General features: G+C 39.8%; 1 protein-coding gene across 3 annotated transcripts in view; it reads right to left on the bottom strand.

The window, feature by feature from the left end:
- Nucleotides 1-22,168, bottom strand: part of LOC126426810 (uncharacterized) — a 188,268-nt gene that overhangs the window by 11,730 nt on the left and 154,370 nt on the right. For all 3 annotated transcript variants that reach the window (XM_050088811.1, XM_050088812.1, XM_050088813.1), the window contains one exon: nt 1,824-2,368. In XM_050088811.1, coding sequence (XP_049944768.1) covers nt 1,824-2,368 — 545 coding nt within the window. The remainder of the gene's footprint in view (nt 1-1,823; nt 2,369-22,168) is intronic.

Raw genomic sequence — 22,168 nt, 5'->3', positions numbered from 1 at the left:
CATTTGTCAGCTGAAACACTGTGGGTACTTCACGACGACATCTGACATCTTACCCGAGAATCATTTCTACAACTAATATGTCGGGAAAGACTCAGTCACACAGCACAGAAATTGTAATCAGAATGATAAGGTAAATAATTTCCCAAAACAAGTTCTTTAAGATGTATTCCACAGAGGATACATTAACATTATACAGTCCTACATCAGTTGTAATGTTTCACAGGTTTTCAAGTTGTGCACAAAGCCTGTACAGGTTAGAGTCTGCTGTGTACTCTTCCAAATGTCATGAAGATGGAGGATTTGTATGGGAGGACACAACAAATCTCTCTTCAAGATGCAACAGTCAGTTTGGGTCCCCTTCGTTGGACCTTACAATAAATCTCATTTAGAAAGAGGTCTGGCATTTTAAACGGATTTTTTTAACATCCAATCAGGAGACAATTCTCTGGGAATAAACAATGTTTCTGTGTTTTAATCACACTTGTATTTTTCTTGGCCACGAAATATTTGGGTCTTTCAGACTTCGATTCTCAGAATGATCTTCAACTTTCTCTAACAGCGTATAAAATACTTCTGCATTATTAAGATTAGCAAGAGCTGCTTTTAGAATGTCTACAGAATGTTCTCATCCAATTTCTCATGGCCAGCCAATATTTGATTTCTTAGTTGCTCAGTGCACTTTCCATTCAACTCGTGAAACTGATTGTGACCGATTCTAGCTTTTTCCTAATCAGCCAGCAGATACTGCATGACCAGGGCGATCATATGTACCCTATCTTCACTTTGCTGAATATGTGCAACAGAATCTTGATGAAAAAGATTCGTCTTATCCTTTTTGAACTTCTCCCTAACTTTTTTTCCTTACTTCTATCTTTCTGTGGTCTTCTGTCGCTTACTATGTGGATAGACCTAATACTGCCACAGCATAGAACACTGTCGCTCTTTTGTTTGTAATGTAGCCACAGATAAGACACTAACCACTCCGATTTACCCCATTTTGGATTTGTTTTTGAATATTACGATAATACAGGACACATTATATTTCAAGTAATAAGCCAATTTAATGTTATCTGTTAGATAGTACCATTCAAGGATGGGACAGTTTGTCATATACAAAAACTGCTGTCAACCAACACACTAATTGCTTATTTGCATAATTTTTATCACTGTCTCTGCCCATAGATCTTTTACACCTCTAAGTGAACTTAAGGGAGAGGGACAGAAACCATATCTTGCCCCCACCCACAAACTTTCAAGGGGGGGTGGGTTGCATCACTGCTCCATCTCCACCCTCTTCTCAATTAGCACTGAAAACAGACCACACCCATTGATGGAGGTAAAGATCACAACAGAGATTAAGAAATCAGTGTCAATGTGCTTCATATGTGCACATGGTAAAACAAGTTTGTGATGTTACTAAACAGGGAAATAATTTTGAGCATATTTTACAAGCTGTGTGTGTGGAGTTATGAAATAAAGTACATACGATACACGTATACACACACACACACACACACACACACACACACACACACACACACACACTTGATTACTTTTTGCTGTAGATGACTTTTAGATCACCCTGTTCAGAGGGACAGTATCAACGCTTTCAAGACAGAAAAAAATACGAGCTCAGGAACACCATGGCAAGAAGGTGGGAGTACTGAGAAAATAAGAAATACAAAAAGAGAACACGGGATGAAGTTCTCGTGTGATACCAGAACACAATCATGAACAGTAAATAAGTGACAGCTTCAAACGGGAAAGATAGTTCTTTAAAAATATTTTGCGACTACGGGCCCAGCACAAAAAAGGTCGTTTACTTCTCTTTGGCGACGTCCTCGCCGAAACGGCTGCAACTGTGTGGCGGGAATCAGGGGTCGCCGATACCTGCGGCTGCGGTTGTGGCACACCAGACGGTTTCGGCACACCGAACAGTTTCGGCACGCTGAACGGTTTCCTGAGCGCAGCCCGTATGTGGCCGAGGCGATGCCGCATGAGGTGCTCCAACCGGTCGAACGCCTCGCCACAGTCTCCGCATGTGTGCTGTGCCCTCAGTGTCCAGATGGGCTTCGGTTTGAGTTTCACCTGTTTCGCCTCCCGCACCTCACGCCAGATTGTGGTACGGCCTGTGTGTGTCAGGGTGTGCATCTGCATCTGGCCCTCAGTAGGGAACCACTGGCTGCAATACCCGCACTGGAAGCTCTTTGTCGGCACACGTGACACATCCGTTATCTCCACACATTCGTCGTCGGTGTCCCCGTCAGGGGCAGCTTTGTCATTCTCGGAAATTTGCACCACTTCGTCACTCCCCGTCACATTGTAGAGCTCTCCGCTATCGACACTGCTCGTGGGCTCTCGTGCGATTCTGTAAAAGGAAATTGAAAAGGTGTATCTTAAATTTTGTTCAGTGTCTCAATTTTGTAAATTTATGAGTGTACGTCACTAAATAAGTTGCAAAACAGGATAGAGGCAGTAATATTCAATGTAAATTCGTGGAATTTATTTCACTTTTCCACATATTCACCCTGGACATTGTAACGGAACATATTAAAGGCTTTACTTTAATGAAGTATGTGATACCCTCCAAATTCAACCAGTTTAACGAGTATTTATGATTATAGAAGAGTTATTGTGTATGTTAACAATGATTGCACAACATGTCTCCATAAACAGTCAACCCATTAAATTATACTGAATAACTGACCCACACAAAAGTTAATATCACTTGATCACTGATACAGCAAATGTCATCATGTAAAAACACTAAGTTTATCTTAAATAATTAATATGAAGTACGAAAAATAGTAGCCAACTTAGGTATTTTGGATCTCCTTAAATAAAAATCACCCAGTGAAACCTATTTGTTCACTAGCAGCGTTTTCACTCAGTATTCACGTAATCAATCCTATTTTAGACGAAAACCAATGTAATTCTTAATAATTCATGTTAATTACTTATTTATGCAAATTAGAGAAGTCAATTGACAAACTTCTAAAAAACGGCCTTTTTGTAACAAAGAATTATTCTGTCAAGTCTACAAATCTGTCTGTCATTTTAATAACATGTTAAATTATGTCACTCGATGCAAATTAATAACTTTTCTGCACAAATTATGATAACAGATGTACATGTGACTTGTAAACTATATCTCTTTTTAGTAGTTCTTTGACAATGTTATAAATACAAGCAGCAAGAACGGTCGGGAGGCAGTCGGAATGTCACTTTGGTAGAGTGTGTATGTGTGTTATGGTTTGAGGTGGATAAACAATGCAAAGAACATGTAATGGAAATACTACTTTGTCTTGTGTCATGGTCTTTGGTGGACAATGGAATTAAGATGGCCACCAGAGTAATAAATATTTGAGGTTTACATATTTGTTGGTTTCGCTCGTTCTTTATGATCAAAAGCATATAAAAAACACGGGACCTCATGTTTTTAACCCTAGACAACCAGATTTAGAGCCAGCATCAGCATTGAGAGACAGCAGTGATCCAGCAAGTAGCAGCGATTACCACAACACAATGCATTTTAATGGCGCCAACCTAACATCAAGTGCTAACAAGCTCCGTAAATGGGAGTGAAATAGTGCGATTATAGCAATTAGCTATATCTACGACCAGGCGACCATTACAACATTCATTCAGACACATATCCCATCCCTTTATAGTCGGTAAAGTGCTTGCCCACAAAATACAAAGATCCTGGGTTTGAGTCCCAGTACGTTAATCTGCAACAGTGTTTCATATCGTCGTACACTCCACTGCAGAGTCAAAATTCATCCTGGAAACTGCTCTTCACAAGACCTCGATAGCTGGCAGCAGTGAAGAATTTTAGTTGTTGTCACAGCCAGTGTGTCTGGGCATGATATCTATTATGATAAGTTAGTTGGCTGCCAGGCCCCTGCCAAGTCTTCCTTTGTAAGGCAACACTATTAGTCATCAAATAGTCAATACAGCTGACAACATTAATGATTAGTTGGTTGAAGACTCAAAAGATGGTAAGGATTTCACTATTCAGTTGAATGACGCTACAGACAGCTAAGACGATGCACAGTTAGCTTGTTACGTGCCGTGTATATGTGACAACAAATTTCATGAAGAACTTCTTTTCTGCAGGAAAATAACTCTTGGAACAAAACCAACAGAGCTCTTTGGAATACTTTGTTCTTTTATGGGAGAAAACAACATCAACTGGGAAAACTGTGTAGGTGTGTTTACAGATGGAGGTTGTAGTAGGGCTGGCTGTTATGTCAGATTGCAAGCTCTGATTCTCATGTTATTGGGGCACACAGTTTATTCATCGAGAGAAACTGGCATCAAAAAGCACGAGTCCTGTCCTTCGTGTGGTTTTGCAATCAGTTACCAAAGTGATGAACTTCACATAAGTTGAGATGTTTTCAACAAACGTGAGTTGATGTGGGGACTGAGCACATTTTTCCAATTTGTTACAGTAATTCTTACTGGCTTTCACACGGTAATGTCTTGCAAAGGGTGTACGAACTCGGGAATGAACTTCTCACTATTGAGTTCCACGAAGTTTGCAAACTGTGTTTTGAGCTGGTGAATCTTCCTGATACTTTTGAAAAACTCCGTTCACCGAGTGTATCCAGGGTGTATATGTGGACAAGGAAAAAAACCTTCCCCGATTTTTCCCGGTTAAAATATACACCTCTTCCCTGAGTGAAAATACTTTCTTTTTCGTGTGTGTTAGTGACAGTATACTGCCCAAGCTATAAAACTTGTTAATCCTCTGAATGGTTAACGTTTTACACATCATTGGCATAGAACTTCCCGCCGCCCCTTAAAAAAAGGTCTCGGAAAGATCTTTGATGATGTGCAGCAACATGTACACTGCATACTTTTGTATTACGATACGCTGCATGTTTTTGTAATTACGAAAGTGTAAATTTGAATTCCACCAAACACAGCACGTTAGTTTCCAAACCATTGAAATCGAGATTGCGATGTCCTTTTGTAACTCAGACTGCTCTGCACATCCGTCTATCTGGCAACTCGGGCATCCCAGAAAATTTTTTTTGCAGTTAGCATCTGGCTCGAAGTAACTGGAGAAGGTACTGCTCCTATGCGACTGAAATATGCACGCGCAAGATCCCGCTGGCAATTGCTCAAACGAACCTAATGTAAGCAGTTGTGACGTCACGCTCATTAGAGGCAGCTCGTTGTTATGACATATTGCAGTCTTCATCATAAGGCCTTCAACACGTTATGCTGTTGGCAGACGCTTGTGTGGGCAGTGTTTTGTTGTTGCAAATGGCACATTTCCTACGCAACTAAAGTTTTATTTTGGTATTTTTCTACCGTTTATGTTTTATTGCTGCAGTATTATTCTGCAGTAGCGGGATACAGTAATATTCTATGTTAGAGTATCAGTTCTTGCCAGTCAACATACCAAATTTAACTGAAAGTTAAAACCACGAAAAATTCCCGGATTTTCAAATAATTCCTGAGTTTTCCCCGGATGAAAAAATTCCCAGGCTTTTCCCGGATTCCCTGGGGAGTACACACCCTGGTACCCCTTCAATGATACCACCATTCTGCAACTGTCACAAAACATGTCAGCCCTAGGAAAGAAACTGCTGTTGTGGAAGAAAAAGTTGGATGATAAAGATTTTGTTACATTCCCCCTGCTCTTAAAAAGGTTTTAGAAGACAATAACTTCCAGCTGAAAGTCTGTGTTTGTGGATTACTTAATTGAGCTCAGTGATTAATTTCTGAAATATTTTCCAGAAGAAGTTGATCAAACCAACTGGATCTGAGATCCTTCATAACAGAACTTCACTCTCACCACTGAAGAACAACAGCAATTTATTGATGTGTCTTCAGAATCCACACTAAAATCCAAGTTTGCTTCCACATCACTGCTGGAGTTTTGGCACACAGTGAAGTAGGAGTATCCACAGGTACAAGGCCCTACAAGTTTTGATACCTTTTGCAATGTCCTATTTATGTAGGGTAGATTTTTCAGCACTGGCAGCCATCAATACAAAATACAAACTTTCACTGAATGTGGAAAAAGAGACGGGAGTCGCAGTTTCCATTCTTGTGCCGAGATTGGACGGACTGATGATAATGAAGAAATCTGAACCTTCTCATTGATTTCTTTGCAAGATGAAATAACATATTAATTTGATTAAGATGTGTTATGTCAACAGTTAACAAAGAAAGAACAACTCTCTCTCAACTTATGTTTAGCCCACACTTAAGAGTTGGATGTCTTATGCAAAAGAAATGACGTGTTCATATTCAGGTCAAGGGAGGTGTGGGTCCCAAAAGTTTGAGTCAGAGTACAATCAGTACCGTCAAATGGGGTGAAGCTGACCGCTGGGGTTGAAGTTGACCAAAAAGTTCAAAATACATTGTATATTAAATAACTACATGTTGGTGATGAAAATTCCTTTATTTTAATCTTCGTTGATCCATTATGGAACATGGGATGACGGCAAGCATGAACTTCTTGATACAATAATTTACCAACAGCTGTATGATTTGTAGAAGTATATTTTATTTTATGAACTTCTATGTGCTACCAGTTTCGGCACTACATTGATGCCATCTTCAGGCCCCACTCGTCATAGTTGTAAAATCGCTATACACGGAAGGAGCCATATAACTGGATCTGTGAATCAATCGTCCTTTATTTTAGTCTACTTAATGTCCAAAAGTTCTTAATTCACGCAATGGCAAAATGTACAGTATTCTGAACTTCCAAATGAATACTAATTGTTTTCAGGAGGAAAAATTCAGAGCATCAAAAGGCCGGTTAAATCATTATAAAAAAAAAAAAAAAAAAAAAAAACACGTCAAAATCTGTTTTTTCGAAGTGTAGGGGGAAAAAGTGAGACTCTGGTCATAGAAAGTATAAACTATTGGAAGAACATAACATTGCCACGATTGGTAAGGGTTATGAACCCAATGCTGATGACAAGTGGCATCTTTTATAATACACTTCCTGCAAAATCATATTCTGTGAAGGGAGGAAAATGCCATGGAGATAAAAGCAGAGAAAGGATATGGTACTATTGTATAGACAAAATAGTCATGGAAGTGAAAAGTTTATGTCACTATTAATGCACTGGTATTTTCGAAACATGAAAACTATTTTGTACTTCAAAGTACAAAAACTTTCTCAGGTGCTTAAATGCTGTGAAGAGTGTTACAAGACAGAAAACTTTACTTATTATTGACCTATTCCCAGTACATCCCAAGGAAACACAATTTCCGAGAAATGTAAACATTGTGTATCTTCCCCTGAATTGCACCAGTAATCTGCAGTCTCTGGACCTGCGCATAATACGCTCTGTTAATGGGAGCACGTACAGCCTATACCTACAGTGTTAAATATGCAATACTGATGACCCATTATCTCAGAACCTTTGACAGATAGAGATCTGAAATTTTTGGGAGTATAGTTTCACTCCTTTTCACATTATTGATCCAGAATCATAATATACAGACAAATAATTAGCTGGTTATCATTTTTTTAAAATTTATGTTCAATTGTCTAAAAATGCACTTTTGCTTCTGTAAGTAAAAAACCATTATAGGTAGAAATGTTTTTGTGGTCCAGGAGCAGCAGTATACTAGGAGGTAACAGTGTAAAATTAGATAAATGTATCTGTCATAGTTCCTGAGATAATGGGTCAAATATTTAAAGAAGTAATTTTTGGGAAATAAAGTTTAAATGTTTCATTTTATATTAACTCACACATTGAGGCATGCCAGTTCCTAGAAACAGCCAGGTTCATGATCAGCATTGTCTGGATCCTGTTCTTGATCATCCTACAAACCTAAAAGCTTCTTGCTTTTCCTGCATCTTGCTTCTTTAGTCACTTCCTTTGTTGCACACTGGGCTTTCATACTTCTGAGTCAATCCATTCGCTGGAAGGCTTGCAGTGTGTTGGCTCCTGGAGTGATACTTAGTTGCTCAAGTACCCTAATTCTTCCCTTTTACCATTGTGGGAACAAGAGAGCGGTCAATGACATGCATTGCTCGTTGCCGGCCGCGGTGGTCTAGCGGTTCTAGGCGCGCAGTCCGGAACCGCGCAACTGCTACGGTCGCAGGTTCGAATCCTGCCTCGGGCATGGATGTGTGTGATGTCCTTAGGTTAGTTAGGTTTAAGTAGTTCTAAGTTCTAGGGGACTGATGACCTCAGATGTTAAGTCCCATAGTGCTCAGAGCCATTTGAACCATTGCTTGTTTTCTGGACGAATGGCTTATTTCTATGGTTTTTTTAGCTGTACTTCCGACACTGTTGTTGTTGTGGTCTTCAGTCCAGAAACTGGTTTGACGCAGCTCTCCATGCTACTCTATCCTGTGCAAGCTTCTTCATCTCCCAGTACCTACTGCAACTTACATCCTTCTGAATCTGCATAGTGTATTCATCTCTTGGTCTCCCTCTACGATTTTTACCCTCCATACTTCGCTCCAATACTAAATTGGTGATCCCTTGATGGCTCAGAATATGCCCTAATAACCGATCCCTTCTTCTAGTCAAGTCGTGCCACAAATTTCTCTTCTCTCCAATTCTATTCAATACCTTCTCATTAGTTACACATTATCCAAGTAAAATAAATATTTCTAAGTATATGTGGGTTTGATTTCTGACCTACATAATTGGTGACCCTGACATGATGTGAACATGCAACCTTCTGATCTGGAGTCAGATGCACTACTGTTGCGCCACGGAGTCTCGGCCAATGGGATCCAAACTTAGCCAGAAAAGGTTGCCACATTGCGTAATCTACCAAAGCCAACAGACCATAAGCACCATAGATGATTTTTAGGCATAGTAAATTTTTACTGTCGTCATTTGCCAGTAATAGCTGCCACCCAGGTACCACTAATGGACACGCTTGCGGGTAAGTATGCCAAGCACAAGAGACTATTAAAATGGACACCAGAAATGAGTAATGCTTTCAGCCAACTCAAACCACCCTTAAAGACAGCAGTTATTGCACCTTTTGACCTGTTTGAGTTTTTGTTTATGCCGTTTGGTCATAAAAATGCAGCCCAAACCTGGCAGAGATTCACTGACACAATGTTACAAGGCCTGTCATTTTGCTTTGCATATTTATATGACATATATTAATATATTCAGCTGATGCACAAGTTCACAACAAGTCAAATTCAAGTACCCCTACATCCCAGGTACTCCACACTTTAAGGGGGGGGGGGGCTGTGTGGGAACAAGAGGCCGACCAGTGAAGTGCACTGTTTGTTCTCTGGACAAGTTGCTGATTTCTATGGTTTGATGTTTATTCTTTGTTTTTAATTTTGTTTGTTTGTTCAGAGCTGTACTTCTGACATTAATCCAGGTAAAATAAATGTCTCTAAGTATATGTGGGTTCGATTTCTGACCTACACCATCATTAAACATTATCACAGTGTCACCAACACCCAAGCATAGAGTTTTCATTCCTACAAACACATTTTTTGTTATGTGGGTCCAAATTACATTATTTAAAGACTCATTCCAGTTTTGCATTTGACTATGCAGACATTTGAAAAGGTCAGGATAAGCTAATTCTCTATACATCAGTTTAATAGCTTCCATCACTGCAGAAGGTTTGCTGTTATTGTGCCTAAATCATTCTCTGGACCCACTGCCTGAGCTTAGCAGTACTTGCACCATGAATCAGCACCAGGTGGGCAAAGACGATATATAGGTGTATCATCAGTGGATAATATGTGGAAGAATGTAGCCCGAGCTGCTCTTTTTATCCCTTGTAGGTCATGTGTATTGTTTCTTACTGCCATTTCATAACAATGTTGGGGTTCATCAATGTTTTTGTCTATAAGTCTTCCTTTACCATTTATAGTCTCCACAAAATGCATATGCAGTACCACCATTCCTGTTTACACACTGCATCCAATCTCGTAACATGAACATTGACTTGAATTCAAGGAGTAATCATCATCATCAGTTATCTGCTATATTAGCAGGTCCTTTGCCTCTCCATTTTCTGCGATCCATTGCTTCCTTCTTAAGGCTGCTGTATGTTGTACCGTCCATCATGTCATCCAGTATCTGGAATCTCTTCCTTCCTTGCTTCCTTTTCCCTTCTACATAACCTTCTAAAACTGTTTTTATCAGTCTGTCACTCTTTATTAATGTATGCCCAATCCAGTTTCTTTTTCTTCTCTTTATTACATCTAGTAACTGTCTTTTCTCTCCCATTCTTCTCAATACCTCTTCATTGTTTACCCTGTCCATCCAACTTATTCTTTCCATCCTCCGCCATGTCCAGATCTCAACAGCCTCCAGCCTTTCTCTGTCTTTCTTCCTCATAGTCCATGTTTCAGCGCCATATAGGAGAACACTTCATACAAGACATTTTGAGTCTCTTCCTGAGTTCTCTGTCCAGACCGCTGCAGAAAATTCTCCTTTTCTTATAAAACACCTATTTTGCCATTGCTATCCTTGTTTTAATTTCTGTGGTGCACTTCCAGTCAGTGTCTATCCTGCTTCCAAGATACTTAAAATTTTGCACCTGTTCTAGTATTTCTCCATTCAGCATAATTTTTACTTCCTTATTTCCCCCTAGTGCCAATACTTTTGTTTTATTTGTGTTAATTTTCATTCCATTTTTTTCCCCCATTAGTTTCAATGGCGTCCATCAAATCCTGTAATTCTTTTTCCCCTGTGGCTAGAAGCTCCATGTCATCAACAAACCTCAAACGCCCTACTCTTCTTCCTCCAATTTCTATGCCTTTGTCATCTAATGAGCATTGGTCAATCATACTTTCCAAGTAGAGGTTGAAAAGAGTAGGTGATAGACAGCATCCTTGTCTTACTCCTTTTCCTAGTCCGATCCAGTTTGTACTTTCTCCTCTCACTTTAATTGAACCTTTTTGATTAAGATATAATGAGTTTACAAGTCTTCTGGTTTTCCAGTCCACTCCCTTCTCCCTCATTATAGTCGCCAGCTTGTCCAAAACCACATTGTCAAATGCCTTTTCTAGATCGATGAAGCACGTATATAGGTCTCTCCCTTTTTCAATAAACCTTTCTCCCAAGATCCGTAGGAACCCCACTGCATCTATGGTGCCCGTATTCCATCTAAAGCCGAATTGCTCCTTGCCAAGATTCTCCTCCATTACTTTTTAAAGTCTTTTATTAATTATTCTTAACATCACTTTGGCTGCATGTGAAATGGGGCTGATTGTCCTGTGATCGCTGCATTTCTTGGTTCCTTGTTATTTTCGGTAATGGAATCATTACTGTTGTCAGAAAGTCCTCAGGCCATTCAGCACTGCCATATATTTTATTACATAACCACAATATTTCTCTTTCTTGGTTCAAGCATTTTAGTATTTCTCCTGGTATTGTATCTGTACCTACCGCTTTGCCATTTTTCATTGCAGCTATGGCAGACTTTACTTCTTCCATTATGATGGTTGGTCCTTTCTCGTTTGAATTCAAGGAGTAAATGGCTGAAAATCACAGCTTTCTAGACTGGATAGTTCCGGAGATAGAGATACTTCAGGAAGTCGGTGCAGAATGACTGAATATTTTTACGCTGACACTATTAACCTTGAAATAATAAAAAATACAATTCCAATTGGAATTAATTGGCAAATGATGCATCAAATTATTCAGGAGAGATCAAATATTAAGAAATAATAAACAGAAAATTTCACTTTTTGACCAATTTCACCATGCGTACTTCCCTTAAAGCCAAATAGAGTAGCAGTTGTGTAACATCCTATTTCATTCTTTGGGAGAAAGGAAGGAACTGTTGGGGCCCAGTGTTGTACATATGTTTGTAGCTGCCTGGAATTCCGTAACACAACAGACTGTGTTAAGCTATTCCACAATGGCTGGCTGCAGTATATCAGGTGCAGTTGAAGACAACGTTGTTCCAGAAGAATGGAGTAACAACACTAATATTTCTGAAAATGCAACATTCTAGGATGTCGTTTGTTGTGATGATGACATCCTGACTTTCATAACTGAGACTGATAAAAGTAAAATGCTTATTAAGGATTACAGGTAGGAGCTGGCGGTGACAAATACGAATAAGACAAAGAACAGGAGGGCTTTGCATCAAGTTTCACAGCTGTCGTGCAAGGAATTTATACTGTTAGGAACTTGTTTCTCCTCTTTTGATTTAGATAAATCAATTCTAGCTTATGTCAACCAGCTACAGTGACAACTTCTTTCACTACAGTATACTGGAAAGACAAAGGAAATAAGACTAACTGATTTAGAAAAGAAAGATGTATTCTGTGAAAAGTGTAATAACTACAGAGCTCTAATGGGGAAAAATATAAAAAAATCTTGTTGCCAGTGATATTTGAATGTACACTGGGTATATTTGGCATGCTGAATCAGAAAACATATTTCCCCAATTGGCTTTAGTTTCTTAGCTACAGGGTATTCCCATTTACAATCAGCAAGGCGACCTGTGCCACATAGCGATGACATTCCCATACTGGTGTTCACCACTCTGCCACAACTACTTCCTTAAAATGATGGTGATTTGCAGGACTTCAACACTAGTAGTAGTGAATCTGAATACGAAGGAAGTTCCACATGACATTAGCTCTTCAGTCAGGAAGAGCTTAATGATTTGATAAGAGACCTTGGACTTTATAAACAATCTTCTGAACTCTTGGTGTCTAGACTAAATGAGACAAATTGTCTACAACCAGGAACTACAACCACAACTTACCGGACAAGACAATAAGATCTACTTCCGTACTTCAGTCAAGATGCACTTGTTTACTGCAGTGACATCCCTGGTTTACTACTAAAAGTAGGACTACCAAAATATCAACCTCAAGACTGGAGGCTTTTTATCGACTGCTCAACCTGTAGCCTAAAACGTGTTTTGCTCCATAATGGTAACTGCTATGCATCCATTCCAATTGGCCACTCAATGAATCTTCATGAGGAATATAAAAATATCCAGAACATTCTCCACAAACTCCGTTATATGTGGTGTTACAAAAAGGTACGGCCAAACTTTCAGGAAACATTCCTCACACACAAAGAAAGAAGATATGTTATGTGGACATGTGGCCGGAAACGCTTACTTTCCATGTTAGAGCTCATTTTATTACTTCTCTTCAAATCATATTAATCCTGGAATGGAAACATACAGCAACAGAACGTACCAGCGTGACTTCAAACACTTTGTTACAGGAAATGTTCAAAATGTCCTCCGTTAGCAAGGATACGTGCATCCACCTTCCGTCGCACGGAATCCCTGATGTGCTGATGCAGCCCTGGAGAATGGCGTATTCTATCACAGCCGTCCACAATACGAGCACGAAGAGTCTCTACATTTGGTACCGGGGTTGCGTAGACAAGAGCTTTCAAATGTCCCCATAAATGAAAGTCAAGAGGGTTGAGGTCAGGAGAGCGTGGAGGCCACGGAATTGGTCCGCCTCTACCAATCCATCGGTCACCGAATCTGTTGTTGAGAAGCGTATGGACACTTCGACTGAAATGTGCAGGAGCTCCATCGTGCATGAACCACATGTTGTGTCGTTCTTGTAAAGGCACATGTTCTAGCAGCACAGGTAGAGTATCCCGTATGAAATCATGATAATGTGCTCCAGTGAGTGTAGGTGGAAGAACTAAAATGAGCTCTAACATGGAAATTAAGCGTTTCCGGACACATTTGTGTCTGAGGAATGTTTCCTGAAAGTTTCAAAAAAAAATGGCTCTGAGCACTATGGGACTTAACAGCTGTGGTCATCAGTCCCCTAGAACTTAGAACTACTTAAACCTAACTAACCTGAGGACATCACACACATCCATGCCCGAGGCAGGATTCGAACCTGCGACCGTAGCAGTCGCGCGGTCCCTCCTGAAAGTTTGGCCGTACCTTTTTGTAACACCCCGTAGTCAACACCGGTGGCCTATCTGTGTTGATTTAAAAATTATTAACTTTTTGCTTGGACAGGAAAATGGATACACAAAATTCCCTTGCTTTGTTTGCATGTGAGACAGCAGAGCAAATCATGATCACTGGGTAAAAGTTTCATGGTCATCAAGAGATAGCTTTACTGTAGGAGCAGCTAATATCTTAAAAGTACCATTCTTTGACAGGGACAAAATCATTCTTCCACCACTTCATGTCAAGCTTGGTCTAATGAAACAATCTGTGAAAGCACTGGACAAAAATAGTGGCTGTTTCCCTGGACTCGGTAATGAAAAATTAAAAGCTGGTATATTTGATGGTCTCCAAATTCGGAAGCTATATATGATTTGGAATTCATTGAAGTTATGAATGGCATTGAAGCGTCTGCCTGGAGCAGTTTTGTCTCTGTTGTCAAGAATTTATTGGGTAACTACAAAGCACATAATTATGAGGAACTGGTGCAAAACATGCTCAGAAACTTTAAAAGCTTGGGGGCTAATATGAGGATAAAGATTCACTACCTCCACGGCCATCTCGATAGATTTCCGGACGATCTTGGTGGCTACAGCGAGGAACAAGGTGAAAGATTCCATCAACATTTGCAGGTGATAGAAGAAGGATGTCGAAGTAGATGGGACAAGCACACGATGGCAGACTACTGCTGTAATCTCCTGCATGACTGTCCTGACGATCAACACAAGAGAAAATCATGCAGGTGGAGTTTTTGCATATGCTAATTGTAATGTTTTTAAAAGACTGTCTGTTTTTTCTGTTCTTCTTCTAATACGAGGGTTGACTGAAAAGTAATGCTTCCACCTTCGTAACTCTTCAACAGTTGGCAGCATAGGTATGCGGCAGGTATTGGCTTGTTCCTTAGCCTCTTCACTACAGCTCCAGTTGATACGAGTACTGTGCGTCATTGGGCGAGTAAGTCTAAAGATATTGAGGCGGGAACATCTGACCAGCCTGACAAACAAAGAGTAACAGCAAGCACTGAGTTTCACAAGCAAAATGTTGACAGACTGATTCGGGACAATCACTGTATCACTCAGAGAGAAACTGTAAGCACTATTGGCATTTCACATGAACATGTGGGTCACATTATTCTTCGGAAGATCTGTGCACGATGGGTACCCCGGATGCTGACTCCTGAAATGAAAGCGCACAGACTTGAAAATTTCCAGGAACTCCTCTCTCATTACGAGAATGAAGGTGATGGCTTTCTCAATTTAACTGTGACAGGAGACGAAACTTGGGTACACCATTATGATCCGGAGACGAAACATCAGTCTGTGGAATATTGACACAAAGATTCACCCAGAAAAAGAAATTCAAGACACAGCCCTCAGCTGGAAAAATCCTGGTTGCACGTTCTTGTGAAATGCCGATTGTGCTTGCCATTTCTCTCTGAGTGATACGACGATCATCTCGAATCAATCTGTCAACATTATGCTCGTGAAACTCAGTGGTTGATGTCACAGGATGTCCAACTCTTTGTTTGTCATGCAGGTCAGATGTTCCCGCCTCAATATCTTTACTCTTACTCGCCCAACAATGCACATTACTCACATCAACAAAATCGCCATAAACTGCTCTCCTTTGGGGTGACACCTTCTGCTGTCAAGAATTCAATGACTGCACGTTGCTTAAATCGCATTGACCTACTGTCTGCGCAGGGTTCCATACTTCACACTGTAACAACACGACCTTTTAATGCTAAGGCTTCCCGCCAACTGAAGCTGTAGAGAAGAGGCTTTAGAGCTGCACATTTTTAGACTGAAGTCAGCTGATAGGTATACCTGCTTAAAGGAAGTCCCTCTAAGGGCTCACCTTCTGAGGATGTAATGTTTCCAAGTAGAGAAGGAATTAGCAAATTTCATTAAAATATAAGATGTATTAGAGATAAAGTTAGTGAACTGCTTATAGATGTTGACTCTGAAATTATTGGTATATCAGCACTCCGTCTTCAGGCCACAAGTGGCCCATCGAGACCATCCGACCGCCGAGTCATCCTCAGCTGAGGATGCGGATAGGAGGGGCGTGTGGTCAGCACATCGCTCTCCCGGTCGTTAAGGTGGTTTTCTGTGACCAGAGCCGCTACTATTCGGTCGAGTAATTGGCATCACGGGGCTGAGTGCACCCCGAAAAATGCCAACAGCGCACGACGGCCCAGACGATCGCCCATCCAAGTGCCAGCCACACCCGATTGTACTTAACTTCGGTAAACTGACGGGGACCGGTGTGTCCACTGCGGCAAGGCCGTTACCCATTGGTTTATCAGAGCACCACTTCAATAATTCGACAATTCAGAGGCTTCCTTTACCAGGATACAGATTAGCTGGCTGTTTCTCAAGGAGTTCCTTCCAGGGTGGGGGAGTGGCTATGCACGTAAAAAAAGAGTATTCCATTTGAGTCCATAGACATATTACGACACTGCACTGAACAGATATTTGAATGTCATGCAGGGGCAGTTGAATTTAGTGAAACTAAACTTCTAAATTGATGTTGTTTATAGGTCCCCTAACTCCCGACTTCAGAGCATTTCTGCTGAAGCTAGAGAGGATTCTTGATCCACTTTTTAGGAAGGACCAGAAATTAGTTATATGTGGTGACTTCAATATTAATTTTGTATGTGATGGTGCAACAAAAAGGACGTTGGTAGATCTCCTAAATTCATATGACCTGATGCAGACTGTGTTTTTTCCAACTAGGGTGCAGGGGAACAGTAGCACAGCCATAGACAATATTTTCATTCATTCTCCATTACTAGATGGGCATTCTGTTAGTAAATGCGTGAATGGCCTTTCCGACCATGATGCACAAATTTTAAGGCTTCTGTACTCAAACCAATATCGTATTTAATTACAAACTATGTAGGAAAGTTAATCCAAGAGCAATAGAGAGTTTTTTGAACCTTGTCAAGAAACAAGAGTGGTAGAATGTTTATAGTGCCGATAACATAGATGATGAATACAATGCTTTACTTAACACATTTTTCATGCTCTTTCATAGTTGCTTTCCATTACAACATACTAAAACCGAGCGAGGTGGCGCAGTGGCTAGCACACTGGACTCGCATTCGGGAGGACGACGGTTCAATCCCGCGTCCGGCTATCCTGATTTAGGTTTTCCGTGATTTCCCTAAATCGCTCCAGGCGAATGCTAGAATGGTTCCTTTGAAAGGGCACAGCCGACTTCCTTCCCCGTTCTTCCTTAACCTGATGAGACCGATGACCTTGCTGTCTGGTCTCCTCCCCCAAAAACAACCCAACCCAACCAATTCTAAATGGAGTACTAGCCCATGTGGTTGACTAGTGGGATAAGAATATCTTTTAGAACAAAGCAGGAGTTATCTCAAAATGTTAGAAGTAGTCTCAATCGAGCTACAGTAGCCCGCTATAAACAGTATTGTAAGGTGCTTAAAATGTTATTAGGAAGGTAAAGAGTATGTGGTATGCAAATAGAATAGCTAATTCACAGGATAAAATTTAAACCATAATGGTCAGTTGTGAAGGAAATGTCAGGTCAGCAGCACAAGGTCGACAAAATAAAGTCAGTTCGCAGTAAAAATATTTCTGTTACTGTTAAATCAGATATATGTACAGTATTTGAAATCATTTTCTGAGCATTGCTGGCGAATTAAATAAAAAAATTAGTTTCTACAGGAAATCACATAACTTTCTTGCAAATGCCTTTCCGAGATTGATGCCTGAAATATCATCTGTGAGACAGACAAGATGGAGATTGAGTCAATAATTAAACCACTGAAGACTAAGGACTCTCATGGTTATGATGGAGTGTCTAGCAGAATATTATAGTACTGTGCTGCACATGTTAGCCCCGTATTTAGCCATATTTGTAATTTTTCCTTTAGGAATGGTCAATTTCCATGAGCGATTAAAGAACTCAGCAGTAAAGCTGCTTTATAAAAAGGGAGAAAGGGATAATGCAGATAATTTTACACCTATTTCTATGCCATCAGTGTTTGCAAAAGTTATTGAAAAAGCTGTGTATGTAAGGATAACTGATAATTTTATTTCACATGATTTGCTATCAAATGTACAGTTCAGTTTTAGAAGTTGTTTAACAACTGAAAATGCAATATTCTCTTTTCTCTGTGAGGTACTGGATGGGCTAAACAAAAGGTTTCGAACGCTTGGCATATTTTTTGATTTAACTAAGACATTTGATTGTGTTGATCACAAAATATTGCTCCAGAAGTTGGACCATTACTGAATACAGGGAATAGCTCACAATTCGTTTACCTCTTACTTTAGCAACAGGCAGCAAAAGGTCATTATTCACAATGTTGATGACGGTTGTGATGTGGGGTCTGAGTGGGGTACTGTCAAGTGGGGGGTGCCCCAGGGATCAGTGTTGGGGCCACTCCTGTTCCTTATTTATATAAATGATATGCCCTCTAGTATTATGGGTAACTCTAAAATATTGCTGTTTGCTGATGATACTAACTTGGTAGTAAAGGATGTTGTGTGCAACATTGGCTCGGTTTCAAATAATGCAGTACATGCCCTTAGTTCATGGTTTGTAGAAAATAAACTAACACTAAATCACAGTTAAGACCCAGTTTTTACAGTTTCTAACACACAATTCAACAAAACCTGACATTTTAATTTCACAGAATGGGTGTATGATAAGTGAAAGTGTACAGTTCAGATTTCTAGGTGTTGAGATAGTAAGCTGTCGTGGAAAGCACATGTTCAGTATCTTGTTCAAAGACTTAATACCCACCATTTTTACTATTCAAACGGTATGAGTGATATTTGACACAAAAATTAGTGTACTTTGCTTATTTTCATTCGCTTATGTCGTATGGTATTATATTTTGCGGTAACTGTTCCCATTCTAAAAGGATATTTTTGGCTCAGAAACGGGCGGTTTGGGCAATAAGTGGTGTAAGTTCACAAACCTCTTGTTGACCCCTGCTCATGAGTCTGGGTATTTTGACATTGGTCTATCAATATATATATTCCTTACTGTCATTTCTTGTTATCAATATTAGATTATTCCCAAGAAGCAGCAGCTATCACTCAGCTAATACTCGGCAGAAATCAAACCTGCATTTGGATCAGACTTCATTAACTCTTGTGCAGAAAGGTGTGCGCTATACTATTGCATCCATTTTCAATAAGCTACCACTAGAATTCAAAAATCTTAGCAGTAATCCACGCACTTTCAAATCAAAACTGAAGAGTTTCCTCATGGGTCACTCCTTCTGTTCTGTCAAAGAGTTCCTTGAAAAATTAAGCTGACTCTCATTGTATTGTTGACTGCATTTACTTAAACTTATGGACTGACTTTTTTCAGGTTCACAAACATTTATTTTTATCTGTTATTACTTTTATGATGTAATTTCATGTACTGACACATTCCATGACCTTGGAGATTTGCTCCTCAATTTGGTCCTCCAGAACTTGGTGTGTGTGTGTGTGTGTGTGTGTGTGTGTGTGTGTGTGTGTGTGTGTGTGTGTGTGTGTGGGGGGTGGGGGGGGGGTGGGGGGGGGGGAGAGGGGGGGGGGGAAGCCAGTAACTGCCACATACCAATGCTGCAAACTGCTGAAGAGCTACGAAAGTGGAGGCATTAGTTTTCAGTCAACCCTTGTACATGCTGAATCAACAATGAAACGGCATTTTTTTGATCTTTTATTTGTTTCATGTATCTCAATTGATATTTTGAATTTTTGTTTGTTTGTTTGTTTATCTACATACTGTACATTACCACAACAAATTGAGCCAATGTAGCAAAATGAGTGACATATTCAAATTCAGGGCCATAAAGTTACCCTAAATTCACTGTCAATTAATTGGCAACAAAATCACTGTTGCCCAGTGTTATTTATTGTATTTACATTTGTAGCACAGTATATCAGTAACTTTTTAATTAAATGGCACTTTTATCATCTAAACATGCTTCAATTATGATTCTGGGTCACTCCTTACATGTATTTTGGCAAGACCCTATTTAAGGAAAAAATATTTGCATCCCCAGAGATTAAGTAACAAGGGGTTTTACGATAAGTGTGTGAATAATTTTTGGGTTGTGTAAGCCATACTTTGGATTGCAATATTCATCACATATTGGAAATAAGATCAATATGATTTTATTATTCTGTATACCAAAAATGTCACATGACAGAGAAAACCTTGTTGCACCTCTGAATTCAGCATCCTAAAATTGGACAAATCTACCCACACAGAAACCAAATGCAGAAAAAAAGTTTCAATTTGTTGACCTAATGTGATTAGGGATCATTTGCTGAACTCCACTTTTTGTACTGGTGTTACTATGGCATAATTCAGTCTTTCATTAAATACACCATGACTCATTGACAGATTACAGAGGTAATCAAGTGGTGGCCCTAGTGAGTCGGCACAAGATATTTAGTACTTCCACCAAGACATCTCTACAGCCAGAAGAGTTATTGCTTTTTAGTGGTCAAATGAATTTTATGGTCACTGTAAAAGATAATATGTCAAAACTGTTGTCAATTTCATTGTACCTTAAATGAAACGCAAGAGCTATTCTGTAATATTCAGCTTTTTAGGAGCATAGAATAAGGAAACCAGTATAGAGTTTTTTATTTTAAAAAAGGTTGATCAGATTTTAATTTTCCAAATGACTTTATACCATTACTTTGTGTATATGACAGAGTCAGCTAGTGAAGGACACCTGTTGAAGAGCCCTTCTCTAATTTGGATGCTTGAAGTTGCCATTCACTGACCTACATGTTAGTTAAAATGCTGTGAAAGGTTGGAAAATTTTATCCCAAATGAAAGAAACTGTTGTTAAGTTGTTCTGGCCCACAGTTCAATGACGAAATATTAAAAATTGTGGAGGTGTGCACTTCACAGTTCCTGTGGCATGCTGACAAAGTGATTTTGAGAAGAAAGAAAGGTGTAATATGGCAAGTTGCTACAAAGAACACGTGACTGTTCTGACAATATGATCTGGAGGCATGTCTTTTTGATAGAAGTAAAGATTATGACAACAACAACAAATGTGATAGAGTATTCAACAAAATATGCTCTATGATAGAAGAGGATAGGTTGCAGACAACAGCGGAGGAAACTGAAAATAAAAACTTTCTATTCACAGCACTGCCACGGAAGAGAAGTGCTGCTCATAGCGAGCACATTTATTTACCACACGTATACTTATTTGGCAGACTTCGATTCACCAGTGTAATGGAATCTTAAGACGAGCCGATAAAATCTCAGAAGAAGCAATTGCTTTTCTCATCACTGTGTTCCGCTTCATTACTTTCTGTTGCACAAGGGCCGGTATGAACCGATAATTATATTCGCTCAACTTCAATTATTCGTCCTCTGAAATAAGTTATTTCTGAAGAAATGTCAAGCTTCCCTTTCCTGCCCCCACTATTTATCAATAATGATCACGGCACATAATGTAACAGCGACAGAGAAAGCGAGAATTGCCAATTTGCTATCGGCACTCAGAGTCACGATAGCTAATTCTGCAAATGCAGTATTGTGTGCTTCGTGGCCTGTCCGACCACTCACAACTTTTACCGTTCACTTTACCACACAATAAGTTGCGCACTTCGAGGAACGTGTAAACAGATACTTACGAAATCGCCCGGCAACTGAGCTTGACGTCAAAAGGAAATCAGAGGCGGTCAGTCTGTGGATTCCCTTGTGAGATATGAAATACCCGGAAATTGAACTTGCAATACTGGGGAAAAAGCCACTCAAAGTTCATTCTGATTTAGTGAGGAATGAAGTACTCCAGCTTCTCGAGAATGGTGAGTTTAGTAGACTGTCCCCTGGCATGAAGAACTGTTTGTCAGAACCAGTCCACAATGAACATAACCTCTCCCATATTTGTAATGTGTTCAAATATAGGAGTTGCACTTTTTATGCAGCCATTCTTTATTTGGTAAGAGTCACTCACTTCACTATGTTGACGGATATGGCTCTTTCGTCCTCCCAACACAAATTCACCTTTCTCCTCTTAGGCTATTCCTCACTGTCCTTAAATCAATACATTTTAAAACTATTTCAGTGAAAAGACAGTAAAATTCTCATACAATCAATGTGTCACTAGCTAAATAGCAATCACACATATGTTAATGACTCTTGATAAGTACCAAATTCTGCCTCACTTGCTACAACAGGCTCACCATCATCTCACACACTTCCTCGCCATTGGCAAGGTCTATGTGGTGTGCGTACTGTAAGACCTTCGGTACACACACCATCATATTATTTGACCTGTCGCTCTAACGAAGTAGGC

This window comes from Schistocerca serialis, chromosome 11 (genome assembly GCF_023864345.2).
Source record: "Schistocerca serialis cubense isolate TAMUIC-IGC-003099 chromosome 11, iqSchSeri2.2, whole genome shotgun sequence".
Classification (NCBI taxonomy): Eukaryota; Metazoa; Arthropoda; class Insecta; order Orthoptera; family Acrididae; genus Schistocerca; species Schistocerca serialis.
The sequence above is the reverse complement of the archived record's forward strand: the minus strand, read 5'-3'. Positions and strand labels throughout refer to the sequence as shown.